Source organism: Rhinolophus hipposideros (assembly GCF_964194185.1).
Source record: "Rhinolophus hipposideros genome assembly, chromosome: 14".
Lineage (NCBI taxonomy): Eukaryota > Metazoa > Chordata > Mammalia > Chiroptera > Rhinolophidae > Rhinolophus > Rhinolophus hipposideros.
The window spans coordinates 58,105,689-58,121,751 of NC_138060.1; the positions used below are offsets into that span (position 1 = coordinate 58,105,689).

The window sequence follows — 16,063 nt, forward strand, 5'->3', positions numbered from 1 at the left end:
CAGGGATGTTTTCAGATTTTTTTTTTAAATTGGCAATATTGGGAAACAGTGTGTTTTTCCAGGATCCATCAGCTCCATGTGCAGTGGTTGTTTTCAATCCAGTTGTTGGGGGATGCAGCTCAGCTCCAAGTCAAGTCATTGTTTTCAGTCTAGTTGTGGAGGGTGCAGCTCACTGGCCCATGTGGGAATCAAACTTACAACCTTGGTGTTATGAGCACTGCGCTCTAACCACTGAGGAAACCGACCACCCAAGATGTTTTTCACTTGCAGAAATATTGTGCATAGAAAAGAGCAGTAGCTTAAGTAGTGACTTAGGTAGGGCTGCAGGCGAATAGAAGTTTCTTCCCAAATTTTAGTGTCTACAAAGACCACTACATTCCCTGAATCCACTGATTTCATAAAGGGCAGAGGACTTCCATTTAACAAAGACCTAGCTCTCTGAGGTAAACTGTGCTCCCCCTACCACACCTCCCCCCTACCTGTAAACACATCTAATGAGAGTTGTAGTTGTGTCCACCTGAAGTCAGAAGTTTTCTATTAACCTCCAGTGGGAACTGCTGACCTTTTAGGTAAATGGTTGTTTGGAAAAGTCAGCAAGTACCAAAGACTATAGGAAGCGTTTAAAATGAGAACTGCTGAGCCGATGTTTGCTTTGTCTAATTGAGGTGATAATGGTATGAGTGAAGTGTGCATGTCAGCACCACGTAGCCCAATACATCTTAGGTAAATAAGGGGCTTTTGTATGATTAATTGATCTCATTACCTGTTTTCTTACCACTTACACCTGCACAACCAAGTACGTTGGCATGGGGAAAATGCTGCTTTGCCTTTCTACAGGTAGAGTTTGCATTTGATGACCACACTGTACACCTTACAATACACCAGTTATATCCTGACAGCTCCCACTTATGAATGTACTGCTATATTTATCAAGACATCTGAGTTGCAGTCTCCTAATTCCAAGTACAGATTGTTTGTGTCTTTTCTTTATCCAAAGTGACTTTCAGAATGTTGGAGGTTCTGGTAGAAGTTATGATAAAAAGTAACATCATCAAACCTGAAATTTAATTGACAATGTGGAATTCTAGCTTTAGGAGTCCCTCTGGGTGATGTGAGTTTGAATGATTTTTAAAATATATTTCTGTATTGATGAAATGTTTATTAAATGGCATGTGTTTTTTCTAAAAAAAAAGGAAGACATACTAATTTTGAAAACTAAACCTTGTGTACTTTCTCCAAGAATTATCCTTTATTTTTTTTCTTGCAATCCTCCAAACTCAAGAAGCTTTCTAGCTCTCTGAATTTTATGCTTAAGAACCTGGAAAGAGCCCTAACTGTTACCTTATTTTCTCATTCTTTATGCTAACAGATCATCAGTGAGATTGGTAGAACTAATTGCATAACCCAGATGTCAGTTAAAGGAAGAGGAGAGTGTACATGTTCACAAAAATAAAAATTCATATACGTACATAACATGTGACCTTGGTTGAGTGTACGTCCCCTTTCTTTAATTTGAAATCTGCTTTTTAAATTACGTAAAAATACACTGCAAAGTTCTTGCACACAGGAGGTGCTGAAGTACCAGTTTTAACTTAAACATCCCTGCATAAGCTCCTGCATACAGAGAATCAGGATTATAAGGGAGAGAATATAATAAGTACAGTAAGACCTCACTTAACATCGTCAGTAGGTTCTGTGACTTTAAGCAAAATAACATAATGATGCCCATTTTACCAAAGGCTAATTGATATAAACAAGGGTTCAGGTACTATGGCATCTCATCAATGTTATAACAAAATGGCATTGAACAAAACCATGTTATTTGAGGACAATGTTAATTGCTATAATAGTTATTCACTCTGACGTATAGATACAGCAAACCATTAAAGGCAGAGAGAATGGGGAGAACACATGGAAAAGTCAGTTATCTTCAGTAATCATTTTGGTGGTGGTGTCAGCACTGGTTTTGTAGCTCTGAGGGTCTCGTGTATGATACAGGAGAGCACATGTGTAATTATGACATATTCTAATCTATCCTCCCCAGTATCCTTGAGAACCAGGATTTTCTAGAAAGGAGATAACAAAGACAAGATGAAAGAAGTTCAGTAAGAATCCGGCAGCTATGAATTTGAAATACAAGTGTTAGTATGAACTCAAGGTATTTTCATTTAGCTTCCTAATTCTATCTTCGAAAGCAGCCTAAGAACAGTGATCAACCTGTCAGCAATGAGCACTTCTAGCATCCAGACTATGGTCTTGAAATACCATTTCCTGTTCAAAGAAACCAGGGCTTCTTGGAGAAATGGATGATTCCAGGGGCAGACAGGAAATGTGGGAGATGAGCCTGGAACACCTTGTCATGTCAGAGAGCAGGGAAACTCTCAAAGGTATCAAAGACTAACAGGCTGGTATTTCTAAGGACACAGTGAGGCCCCCACAGGCCAGAGATGAGAGCATTTACACAGCAATAAAAATGCATAATGGTAATAAACAGAAATACTCAAATATGTAAGTCATTGATAAATCCATTACGAATGTTACTTATAGAAAAAAGTCACTTCTGGAGCATGATAGAGAACAAACAATTTTTAAAAGACAGTAAATTGAGCCAAACAATTTCCCTGATTTTTCTATACAGAGAAACCCACTAGGTAACCAGCTAGTAGATGACAGGAAGTTTGTCTGTATAGAAGTAGCTACCCAGCTAATATATGAAAAGAATAATGGATTTAGAATGTCACCATTTTGTCAAGGGCTAGTAATATCTCAGCAGATGGGATGACCAGTCAAGTGCCTCCCAACGCAAAAACACACTGCCACCTACAAATCTTTTCATCTTACAAAAAAAGTTTTTAAAGAACCAAAATAGGATCAAATATCATAAAATTCAGAGGACAGAAGAAAATGACGAATTACATTATAGGGATGCATACAATCACCAAAATCCAGTCTGTGGGAAACATTAGAGGACAAATGACTTAATTTTTTCAAATTGCAAAAAGAAAAAGGGAGGAGGGAGAAAACTATATATTATAAGATTTCAAAGATATTTATATTTAAGAAGCAAAGCTAAACTATTGCATACAAAGATGCACATTTTGGGGTTAAAACTATAAAGAAAAGTGAGGAAAACCATGACTGTTGAAGTTTGGATGGTTGTTACTTCTAGGAAAGAGGTAAGGGCTGTGATTTCACAGGACACAGAGCGGCTGCCAAAGTTGGTGGCAAAAGGTCTATTTCTTGACCTGGGTAATGATTGCAAGGGTATTTGTTTTATAATATTTTATGTGTTATTTCATTTCTGTTTTACAACCAAAAAGGAATGGAAAAAAGAGGTACACATAATCCACAAAGGGTTCATATCTGTTGTCAGAGAAAACATCTAGAAAATGACAGTCAACATAACAGAAAATTGAGCAGAAGACTTGAAGAAGCATTTTATAGAAAGAGAAAATCCAAATAGTCAATAAGCAAGGCGAGTGCTGAAGGGAAATACAAATGAAAACCAAAGATACTGCTGCATGCCCTCCAGAATATGATTTAAATGTTGGCAAAGATGCACCAGAACGTTGAAATTGCTGCTGGGAATATAAACTGATGTGACTACTTTGGAAAACAGTTCTGTTGGAATTATCTGATAAATTTGAAGACACACAGCCAGTGAGGGTTGCTAAATGTGTAACAGCCAGCTCTCTAGGAGGAAAGCCCTCATTTGCAGTGTTTGCTGATTTCCATGGTGTAAAAACTAGGAAGTGATGAGACTTTTTAAAAAATATAATTAATTACAAGTTTACATAATTATTACATAAAAGCTGTGTTGATTTACTTATAAAATTCCTGAAGATTTAATGTTTGTCTCTTGGGGGCCAGCATGAGCCAGTATGAGCCAGTTCCAGCACATATACTGCCATGGCCACATACTATGACCCAGAAATTCCATGACACCCTAGGAAAATGTGTTCCTATGTGCACATGCAGAAACATTAATGTTTCTCTAGTCTGTAATAGCTGAAAACTGGAACTACTTCTATTATCAAATAGTAAACGGGTTAAGCAACTTTGGTATGATCATACAATGTAATTTGTTATATAGTAATGAAAACAAACTGGACCTACATGTAGCAATATGGAAGAACCTTTAAAACAATGTTGAGTGAAAAGCAGACGCAAAAAGATACTGATTAATATAAGCTTAAAAGCAGGCAATGCTATAGTGTTTAGAGACATACACTAAGTAGAGCAACTGTAAATCAAGGCAAGAAATTTCCATAAAATAGAGCATGGTGACTACCTTTGGGTGAAGAGGCAGGGTTGTGTTCAGGGCACATCGGGTTTCTGGGTGCTGAAATGTTGCTTCTTGAATGGGTGGTGTTCATCTAGACCTTAGCTTATGCTCAACATGTGTTCTAAATACTTTTCTGTATGTGTGTTGCATTTCACAGTTTTTTTAAAAAGTTAAAGTCAATAGAAATTGTCTCCAATAGAAAACGGTCTTTCAAGTTGCAGCATAGTTAGTATCTGAAAAGCACCCTAGAGAAACGGAGAAAGCCGGGCAGAGAGCAAGAATCCAAAACCTGACCACAGGGCCAGTGGCCATGAGCAAGACTTTGATTCTCCACAGATCCTTTCCCTTTGTTGGAACTGAAGCTATTACCACGCACTTGCCCACTTTGTGGGATGACCATAAAAATGAAATGTGCAAATGCCTTAAGCCCCAGCAGGCACTAGAGAAATCCATTCATGGGAGGCGCTATGGTGCAGTGATGAACTTCATGGGCTAAGGAGCTGGGCGAAGGCGGGTGTGTATCTCTGCCCTGCTCCTACTCACTGAGGGAGGACACCCCTCTAAGCCTCAGTGTCCTGATCTAAGTGACCCACAGCGGACTTTCCTTGTAGGGCTAGTAGGGTATATTAAATGCCATGTCCCTCACAGACATACTCAAATCAGTTATTTTAACAAATGCATAACCTGTACATTGAGCAAGCATTACACAGGTGTGGGGCCAGCTATGGTCCAACTAGAAACAGAGGCGTCACTTTTCTTTATGGAAGTTAGAGTCTACTGGCGTGATAAGCAGAATAATGACCTCCCGATGTGTCCACATCCTAATCCACAGAACCTGTGAATACATTAGGTGGCAAAGGGAAATTAAGATAACAGATGGAATTAAGGCTGACCTTAAAATAGGGAGATCCTGGACCAATGTAATCCTAAGGATCCCTAAATGTGGAAGAGGGAAGCAGAAGAGTGAGTGTCAGAGTGATCGATATGAGAAAGTCTGACCAGCCATTGCTGACTTTGAAGATGGGAAAGGCCATGAGCCAGGAATGCAGGCAGCCTCTGGAAGCTGAAAAGGGAAATAAAATGGATTCTCCCCCTAGATCCTTGAGAAAGGAACATAATCCTGCTGAAATCCTGATTTTAGCCCAATGAGACCCATTTCAGATTTCTGGCCTCCAGTACTGTGAGATAAATTTAAATTGACTTAAGCCACCAAGATGGTGATAATTTGTTGCAGAAGCAATAAGAAAATAATACAAATGGAGAATGAAGACAAACCAGGAAATTCTAACAGAACATCAGTATGAGAGGCAGATAAACATGTACTTTTGAGGTACATGACTTATTTACTGCCTTTGGGACTTTACAAAAGTCACTTAACCTCCATGTGCCCCAATTTCTTCATCTGTAAAGTGGGTAAATAACAATATTATTTAGAAGAGTGCTTTTATATAATACATGGTCAATAGGCTTACCTATTATCATTATTAGTAGAGGATGACATGGAAACCACTAGACTGGTTCCCTTACCTGGATAATACTGCATATGCAATTATAAAATCATTATACATCTTTTTCTTTTTTGATATGTAGAAATAAATGAAGACCAACCAAATTAGAACAGGCAAAGTCTATTCAGAGCTTGCTATAGCAATAGAGTCGGCCATCATCACTGGTATTTTGGCAGAGGATCAAAGGCAGGCAGGGGCATGGGAAAGCAAAAAGGCAGGCTTCAGGGGTGCCTTGATGGGAAGCTGTGGGCGTGGGGAAGCCGTAGGTGGGCTGACTAGGTCAGGAGCTTTCCATGTGACTGGTTAAGGGGGCATATTTGGCTTTCTATGGCTGCTCCTAAGTTGATGCAAAACTTAGGGACGCTATCAAGTTTTAATCAAGTTCTGGCCATTTGGGTCCGATTGTTGCTTGGGTTATTGTTTGGCTTCCTGGACCAGTTGATAGAGATAGCAGTCTAACTTCCTGCAAGTCTGACTTATAGATAGTAGACTAGGTTCCTGGGCTATTAAGGAGGATAATGTTTTGGTTTCCTGGGCTGATTGCTGCAAGTTGTGGGTCGAAGTTTTATTTTTGTTTGTCGTCTGGCCATTGTCTGCTTTCTTTGTCATCTGCCATATTTACCCTCTAAGACGCTAATCACATGAAGTAGAATTTATCAGGATTCCTATGTTTGCGAGCCACTAACCTGCAGCAACACTATAAACAGTATGTCAGTATAAAGACACACGTTTATGCTTCTAAACTACCAGATATGAACAAGTTTCAGTTGACATTGTTCAAGGAAAGACCAGATTCTACACACTTCATCTTAGCCAAAAGGCCGAGAAGCAATGAGACCAGGTTCTTTATTCTCTCTGTAGAAAAATATTACAAAGCTATAGTCATGTGAGGTGGTAATCAAGTATATAGCCAAAAGAAGTTAAGATAAAAGTTATAATAATATAATACTATAGACATAGTACAACATATAATTATATATAATGTGTAATATAGAAATTATAAATATAATAATGATGTTATGCTACTTTTATAGATTTTTGTGATGTTTGTGTTGTCAGCTTTTTACACCTGCAATCTCATTTGAGATTGAAATTTCATTGGAGTATCTGGAAAGGAAACCAGTTTTCAAGGAACTAAGGAGCAAGAGTGTGAGTAGGTAGACTGAGAGGCATCTGGCAGGTGCAAGCAGGTCTGTATGGTGCTGAGATCATCAGTGTAAATGTCAGCCTTGGAGAAATAGAGAAAAGTTCTTTCTCTGAGGCAGAAGAAAAGGAGTAAGAGACTAAGTATGCAAATTGATGAGAGCCAGATGATATATAAAAATAGAACTCTGACCCACAGAATGCAGCAACCTGTCCAGGAAACTAACATCTTTATCTACAATAAATGGCCTGGGAAGCCAGCCTGCTATAAGTCAGACTTGTAAGAAGTCAGACTGCTATCTCCAATAACAATCCAAGAAGCTAACCAAAAACTTCTGTAACAATCAGCCCCAAATGGCCAGGACTTGATTAATAACTGACAGCCTCCCTAATTTTTGTCCCTCCTTGCAACTTAGGATCAACCAGAGAAAGCCTTCAACTCAAAATAATGTTTATGTTAAAGAGGCATATTATGGGATGACATACTCTGGTTTTCTCCAGGAGATACTCCTATTTCATTCTACAGCTGAGGAAACTGAGGCACAAAGTGAACTTGGAGTGAGTATGGAGCCTGAAATCCTTAAAATAATTTTTTCTAAATTTTGTTCTTAAATATGTCTCCCTTTTACTGGGGGTATTTACAATCAGAAAGAAACAAAGAAAGTTTCTAGACCCTTTACACCTCCTTTACCTAAGTTTTATTTTATAGAAGCTCCTAAGGATACTTCACTTAAACTGCTCATCCAAACTGCCATGGCACTCACTCTCTCTACATCATACCTACAATCTTTTAATGCATAACACATGTATGTTCAAAATCACCAAAATCCTCTTTAAACACACAAAAAGCAAACATTACAGGAGGTGTCTGCCCTGAGGGAGGCACACAAATAAGGAGTTGAAAGCAAAGTGTTAGCAGACAGGCAGAAACATCTGACCTCTCCAAGTATACAGAGAAAGGTAGCAGAGAAGTTTCCTTGAGGAGTCATCATTGCACTGAATCTTGAAAAGGAATATGAAGTTCAAATGGCAGATGAGCAAAGGAAGAATTTCCAAGACTAGCATGTAGAGCGAGACAAAGGCGCGACAAGAGCATATGAAACCTGGGGAACTCCAGCAGTAGCCGCTACAATGTGGTTTATGTGCAGGGTATGTGTGGTGTTCAAAGACGGTTTTCCCCAAAAAAGATAAAACCATGATTCTCATATAGATGTAAAAATTAACATGTGTTAAAGATTTTATTTCTCTCATCAGGCAGACTTTATAACCATCAATTCAAGGATAAGTCCCAAAAAAAGACACACTTATAGATCAGGGATATTGAAATGAATATGCAAATGAAGGCAAAGCTGGTTTCTTTCAAAGTGAATTTCACCTGGGAATTCAATTGAACTTCTTCTACAGGACAGAACTTGTGTGTTGGTAGACCATTACTTTTGCATTGCCACCACTTATTTACAACTTACATAGTTGTAAAATAGCTCCCACAGGATCAGATAATGCAGCAGGGTGACCCCTATGCATAGTTTTCCACTGAAGCACAACTTTTCCCCTCCAGTACCAGTAAAAGAGAAAAATCAATTAAATATTCAGGGGCCACAGCAGAAAGACCCGCAAATACCACACTAAAGAGTTGGACTTTCTGTTAGTTTTAGTCTTTGAGCAAAGGAGGTTCATGAGGGTCAAGCTGGAAAATGCGGGAATCTCCTTTCATTTGAGGGGCCTGGCCTGGCAACAGGCGGAAGTTTGAGATACCGTAAAGATGGAGGCATGAATACAATTTAGGAGGTTAATGCAGTGAGTCAGTCAAGTCTGAGTGTCAGAAACAGTAACAGCAAAGGAGAGAGTTTCTCCTGACAAACAGAAAGGAGAACCAGGCGGATCTCATGTAGATGTGGGGTATGAAGCGGAAAGAAGCGTCTCTGGTTTATAGGCGTAGACCCTTGGGTGGATGGTGGCAGATCCACCAACACAAGAGGAGGACGCCTGTGAGGAAAGATAGGCCAGGGTTGCACGTCCAGAGTTGGAGGTGCCTGTAAGACATCTGGGAGAGCATATCCAGAGGCAGAAGGAAAGGGCCTCCCGGAGACGGCGTGGAGTTAGAAGCCACTGGCTGACGGTGGTCTTTGTGAGCAGCCAGGGGCAGCAGGTGGGGAAGGGCCCTGAACGGTTCCGGAAGGTTTCAGCCGAGCGGAAGGTGCGACCCAGAGCGGCAGGGACGCCTCACGACCGCGGAGCCCGAGACGGCGCCTGCGGCTCCTCAGCTCGCCGCCGGTTGTGCCCCGCGCGCCTTCCCGGCCCCACTTCCGCTTCCGGCCCGGCCTAGTGGGGGCGACGCGGGGTTGGGAACAAGGCGGCGGCGGGTGTCTGACGGCAGCAGGAGGCTTGGCGCGGCTGGTGGTCCCCTCCGCGGGCAGAACGGGCGGCCCGGGAGGATGCGGCGGCCGCCGCCCTTGGGCCCTACAAAGGCCCCGGGGCGTGAAAGCGACAGGCGAGGCCTGAGGAAGCGAGGCCGGAGGCCGGAGCCAGTTGAGGCCGGAAGCTGCGGCCCTGAGGCCGGGGGGCGTGAGGAGAGCAGGCAAAAGAGAATGGTGACCCGGGCGTCTGAGAGAGAAGAGGTGGAAAGTGACAAGTCGGGTGAGGCGTCCGGGTCTGGGAAGGCCTGGCAAGGTGGCGAGTAGAGGCCTGGGGAGCCAGGTGGGCCCTTCACACCTGTGGGACTAGCCGGGCTTAGAAGCAGCGAAGGAGACGCAGCTCCCCTTGCAATCCCAAAGTCACCGTAAGAAAGCACCCGGGGTCACTTTGCACCTCAGCCTGCGCCATCTTTGTTTTACCACTAGCATTTAACTTGAATCTGTGTGGGTTTTCCTGATGACTGGGAGAGGGGTGAAAAATATAGGAGTTCTCTTTAAAAGTGTTTGCCCCTTAGGAGCCATAGATCAGAATTACTTTAAAAGGAATTCCTACTAGAGATCCATTTTGGCTATGGTGAAATGATGATGCTGCTAAACGTTATTTAGCTGTCTTAGAATTTATACAGCTTTGTTTGTAGTTCCTTAACAGAAATTAGGTCTTTTATTTTAAAAACGAGCGTATATTTCCATACAGCTATTCAGGGAAATAAAAATGGGTGGCGTCACAACTTTTTATTTTAAGTGCTATTGCTTTTTCCTCCTCAATGTAAAATCTTTTCTGGTATGTTTTGTCATTTTGATCAACAGAGGAAAAAAGAAAAGCTACTGAAGCCTCAAATGGTGATCCACAGCCAGGGATTGACCTGGTAAGAAAGGAATCATTAACCAGTTTGGAATCTTTCCAAACAGTGGAGTGCAGTGAATTTCGAAGTACAGCTTCCTTGCAGTCTTTGGGTAAGGAAGGTTTGGTAGAAGGTATTAAAAGAAGAATTCGAATTAAAAAACATAAAAGCTTAGAAAACCCACCTCTCAAAATAACTGAAAATAAGGATACACAAAATACTAAGGTTGAATTCCAAGATGAACTGTACAAGAATACTCCAAAATATTCTTGTAACAGCTTGTCACCTGGAGTAGAAAATAATGACAAGTTAAAATTACATGATTGCAGTTGTTTCCCCCATTCCAAGGATTGTAATGATGAAAATAACCTTGCATATAAACCTGATGATGGATGTATGCATGTACCAGAAAATTCCTCAAAGTTAAAGAAAGAAAACCTTAGGAGTCTTGCAGATAAGAGTGACACAAATAATATTCCTCAGCTTTTGAAAACTGAAGAAAGCTTAATGGGCGTAAATAAATTATTGCTTGAAGAAACTGATTTAAACCAAAGTAGAAATAATGGCTTGCTTCCCTGCCTTCAAGGTGAAAAAAATAAATATTCCGTAGAGGAGAGCAATGTTGGGAGAAGACCCAGGAAAAGAATGAAGGTATCTGAAAAAGAAGATGAAACGGTTATCAAGATGAACTTCTCTAATGTGTATAACAAGTGTGAGTTGCCGTTACAAGGAAACCAAATGGGTGCTGAAGGTAAACAAGCAGAGACTTTAGAGGCTAAAAAAAGTCCTTTAGAACTTTTGAGAAAAGTAAACCATAATACATTCTCTCCAGTGGATCATTTGTTAAGTCTTCCAAAAACAGTAGGAAAAAAGACAAGTCCTGAGCATTGTGTAAATGCTATGTTTCAGAAAACCCTTGAGCCACTTTTGAAAGAAGAAACAAAGAATGCCTCAGAGCCCTTAGGTTGTAAAAGCATGGAACCAGAAGAGTATTTTAAGTCAATGAAAAGTTCAGTAGTGAAATCACCTAACGATTGCCATCCTGTTGAAAAGAGATCACAGGAAGACTTGAGAAATGAAGCTGAAGAATCAAAGTTCAGCTGTCGTAGAACAATACCAATGACTGGTAAAAGAACTTGGCCTTGTTATTCATGTGCTAGAACATCTCCCTACTGTTGGAAAAAGACTTCCTTACCAGAATCAAGTCACTTTCTTCCTGGGTCTCAGAAAAGTTTTAGGCAAGATGATTTTCTTAAACACCAAACAAATCAAACTCAGTTAACTGACCCCAAAGTATCATTACAAAGTTCCATAACAGAAACAAACAGTGAACCTTCAAGTAAAGAAAAATTGGAGTCTAATTTAAATTGTTTCTCTTCAGTTTCTGCAATAGAACCTACATTAATGATTATGAAAGAATCTATAATCAATGATGATGAAAAGATAAAGTCAGAGGAACAGAACAGAAGTGGTTCAGAGGTAGTTTTTAATATGACTGAAGATACTCTGTTAACTAATGTGACTCAAAACTTAACAGGAAGTAAAAAAAAAGATAGAGGGACTTTAACAAAACTTAATTTGACAGTGGCTTCCCAGCATGCCCAGGAAGCAAATAACTCTACAAGCAGAACTAGTCACCGAAAAGCATGTATTGCTAAGCAAACACTTGTGGCTCCAGACTTGGTTAAAATATTAAACACAGGACGGCTGAGTAATTTTAAAATTCCTTTACTTAAGAATAAAACAGAAAAACAAAAAGAAATAAATACCAAGTCATCAGAGAGAGAAACATACAGTCCCTTGGAGCTTCTTGACAATTTATCTGGAACAGAGGTAAGACAGAAGAGGAGCAAAGGAAATGTCTTCACAGTAATTTCAGGACCTCAGTCTTGGCGCATGCAAAATAGTGTAACTCCAGGGCAAGCTAATTCTGATTCATACTGCAGTAAGAATCCCTATGTTATTCCTCCAAGCTTTTTAAAGCAAGGTAATAATAATAAACCATCCAGCTACATCTCTGAATCAGGCAATATTATTTCTAATAAGGAAGCTGTTTCTCACACAGTTGAGAACAATATTTTTTCTTGTGATCCTGGGTATATAGAGAAAAGTCCTACCTTCTCTAATGAACAAGAAACATTTGGGCGAGTTTCCTCTGAAATTAGTGGTAGAACAATGACTAAGAATTTTTCAAATATTAAAGTGGGGTTTCCAGATATTCTTAAAGCATATGAAGATGATGTCCTCTTAATTGATGTAATTCAAGATGACCCTGACCTCTTTGGAGTTTCCAATGAAGGGGACCTCTCATTTACTTCAGAGGTCCCCATGATAAGCCAGGAGCCCAATGTTGCTGAAGAGCACCAATCAACAGACTCCAAAAACATGGAACTTCCCGGAAAAAAAACAAGTGATGACTTGAGGTATGCATGTTCAAGTATGCCTTTGTTACAGATTATTGTTGGGGTTTTCAAAAGCACTTTCTGCTCTTAGGTGTCCCTAATTTATTCAGTAATCACTGAAGCTCCATTATTTTTTAACCCAGCATATTATTGCTGAGACCTGGAAATGTCATTATGCTAAAGCTTGTAATCGAAATAAAACAGTTATATCTTGGAAATTATAATGGAGCAGATTGGCTGTCCAAAATTAAAATGGTGGTTTATTAAGTAGCTTTTTAAATTATTGAGATTGCTTCTTTCAAAAATCAATTAAATTTATTTGCATGTGTTCTTTAATTGTTACCAATATGCAGATATACTTTTATTACAGCCAAGTCAATTTAATAAGAACAGTGCTATATTTTTTAACCCATTTCCCGTGTCTTCCTTGTTAGATAAAAAATTCAATTTTCAGGGAACAGAGAAGTCTTGGAAAAGTCTTTGAAAAGTTATTTGACTTGACAGTAGAATCAGAAGTTAAACTCTTAAAATTTTTTTCATGATTTTGCTTTTAAGGTGATGATTTTAAATGATGATTTAGCCCCCAAATAGGGCAAATTTGCCTATGACAACTTAAATGGGTAAACTTCATGCTCAGGAACTTGATCTATTCTGGTTGGCCCAAATTTTCTTTAATATTATGTCATATTTTACTAAATTTTAATTCTTCAAGCCGTAATTTATACTTGTATGTTACAATACTTGAATATTGGAATAATTTGTGAACAGACTCAAAAGGAAACATGAAAACACTTTCCATTAAGATTCATGGTACATGACTTAAATTTCTCTGGTATGTATAAATTTTAGTTTCTTTTGTAATACCACATTACTCTTGATGTTCTTAGTGTTACAAAAATTTGTAACTTATTATCACATATAGAGTACTTTCTATTTGTCAAATGGAGGTCCAAGAGCTTTATGTATTAACGATGTAATGAGGTATGATGGTAATCTGCCCATTTTGAAGATAGAAAAAATAAAGATGACAAGTTGTTACTTGCCCAAGGTCACATTGCTAATAACAGAATCTGGATTTGAACCCAGGCCTGTCTTACTTTTAAAATTAGTGGTTAAGAGCTTGACCTTTATAGTCTGACCTAGGTTTTTGAATCTTCTTCTTGCCACCTAATAGCTATGTGGCCTTTTAGGCAAATTATTTTACTTTATCTGTAAAAAGGGAAGGTACTTGCCTCAGGGTTGTGAAGATTAAATCAAAGAATGGATGCAAAAGGTTTCAGCATAGTACTGGGTGAGTAGCAGTAAGGGCTCAGTAAAAGGTAATTATTGAAGATAATTTTAACTGTTGTTATACCATACTCCCTTTGGGGAATACAAAGGGGAATTAGAGCAAATCCTGCCTTTAAGCGCAAATACCTGTTAGTTAACCAGATGTTGACAATGAGCTACAGCCAAAGGTAGAAAGAGAAATGTTGTGAATTGGGCAGGAAGTTGTTGTTGTTGTTGTTGTTGTTGTTGTTTTATTGTTTTAGAATAATGGCTGATTTTGTAAAAATGATACCTGTTCGCTACATTAAAAGTGTAAAAAGAAGGGAATCCCACCACCCAAAATAGCAAATTAATTGCTAACAATTTATAAGTATCATTCCAGACATCTATCTAGGCATATGTTATACCTGGATATAATTTTAGAACAATTGGATCATGAAGGTTTTTTTAGTAAAAACATTTAATTTTATTGACACTTAACTAGGGAGAGGGGGAACTGAAATGAAACTAAAGGAATTGCTGAATCAATATACTAGTTTACCATATGAAATTAATTCCTAAAACGCTCTTTCAAGTTAATGAGAAAGTTTATTTAAAAGTTTGAGTTTCATTATCGTGACTTTTAGAAATTGTGTTCTAACCTCAAACAGCAGCATTTGCTTTCCTGATATGAAAGATGAACATGTCAGTACACATTCACTTTTTCTCTCAATCTTGGCCCCCCCACACATCTTTGTTAAACATTTTTTGTTTTATATTGTTTAGCCTGTGCCAATTACATTCTCTTCACTAATCTGAATTCCCAAAGACTCTTATTCTTAGTTCTGTATTTAAATTGATTTAGTCCTTACTATCAATCCTTTTTACTTTAAACTTTACAATTTTGATGCATTTCTGAGTTGGCCAGATTTCAGAGCAACTTTTTTTTTTTTCCAAAAGTGCTCATGATTACTGTGTTCCCTAAGATCTTGGGTACATAAGAATGACTGTAATCTAAAAGCAAATTGGGTATAAAACTCTTAGTTTACAATTTTCCTCCTCATAATTGTGTAGTCATTCCTCCCTGCATTCTGGCTTTGAGTGTTATAATGGAGAAGTCTGAGACCAAACTAATTCTCCCATCATCTCTCTCTCAACTGCCTTTTGTTTCCCCCCCACCCTTGCTTTCTTTCTGTGAATTGGTAATTATGTATGGTTTCCCCGGACAAGGTGAACCATTTTGGTTTGTAGTATCAAATTTATATCAGCTAATTTTTCTTATTGTCTTTGAACTTAATTTCCCGTCACTTCAAAGGACCAATTATACTTTTATTGGCTCCTCTTTTTCTTTCATATCTGCTTTTGAAGTTTTGGTTTTTAAATAAACTTGAAAATTTCCTCAATAGTTATTTTAATATTTTCTTTTTTCTTCTTTTTCTTTGTTGGAAATACCAGTTTTACAATCATCCATATTACTAGGATAAACCTTAACAGGGAGAAATAGAGGCATGAGAACCAGTGGATCTGTTAATAGTTGTGTAGAAAGTTGTTAATGGTTTTAGAACTAAGTTAAGCTTAAAATATAATTTCAAATTTTAGCTGTCTTCATTTTAGCAATCAGTTGTTAGTTTATATAATCCTTTTTCCTCACTCTAAGACACTGAGAGGTTGAAGCCTGTTAGAATAAGTTTCTATTTTACAGGAATAGAAATTGAAGATGGGAGGGCTAGGCCCAGACAGCGTCAGCAGCTCTGGACTGCCTCTTATTGGTAAAACAGGTGGACAAACCTGAGTTAATTTAATTCTTGGGGAAAGTATTCTCAGACCTGGTTAGGGAGAATTTTTAAGGTGTTTAAGTTATATTTGAATGTTTATCCATTGTCAGTCTCCATATATTAAAATCCAAAGCATTAAAAGAATATTGGAACTAATTCACTAAGATTTGAACTGGTGAGCTTGGAAGTATATATTGAGTGAAATTGTAAAACTTTTGAATTAGCCTATAAGTATAACTGGAGATCTGAGAATGTCTGTAATAGTCTGTAATAGCACTGGACAGTTACTCTGTACTGAAACGTAGGATTATCTTCAATCACAATTTTATTATGTGGTAAAATATCAGTTGAGTGATGTTAAACAGTGGATCATTGAAATTTTAAACATCTGCCAAATATTCAAGGGAATTACTAAATAGCTATGGCAGGGAGAGAACTAATGTATT

General features: G+C 38.5%; 1 protein-coding gene across 1 annotated transcript in view; it reads left to right on the top strand.

The window, feature by feature from the left end:
- Positions 1-9,371: 9,371 nt before the first annotated feature.
- Positions 9,372-16,063, top strand: part of TOPAZ1 (testis and ovary specific TOPAZ 1) — a gene marked incomplete at both ends in the record, with an annotated part of 43,438 nt that continues 36,746 nt past the window's right edge. The window contains 2 exons of the mRNA XM_081071961.1: positions 9,372-9,573; positions 10,158-12,615. Coding sequence (XP_080928087.1) covers positions 9,372-9,573; positions 10,158-12,615 — 2,660 coding nt within the window. The remainder of the gene's footprint in view (positions 9,574-10,157; positions 12,616-16,063) is intronic.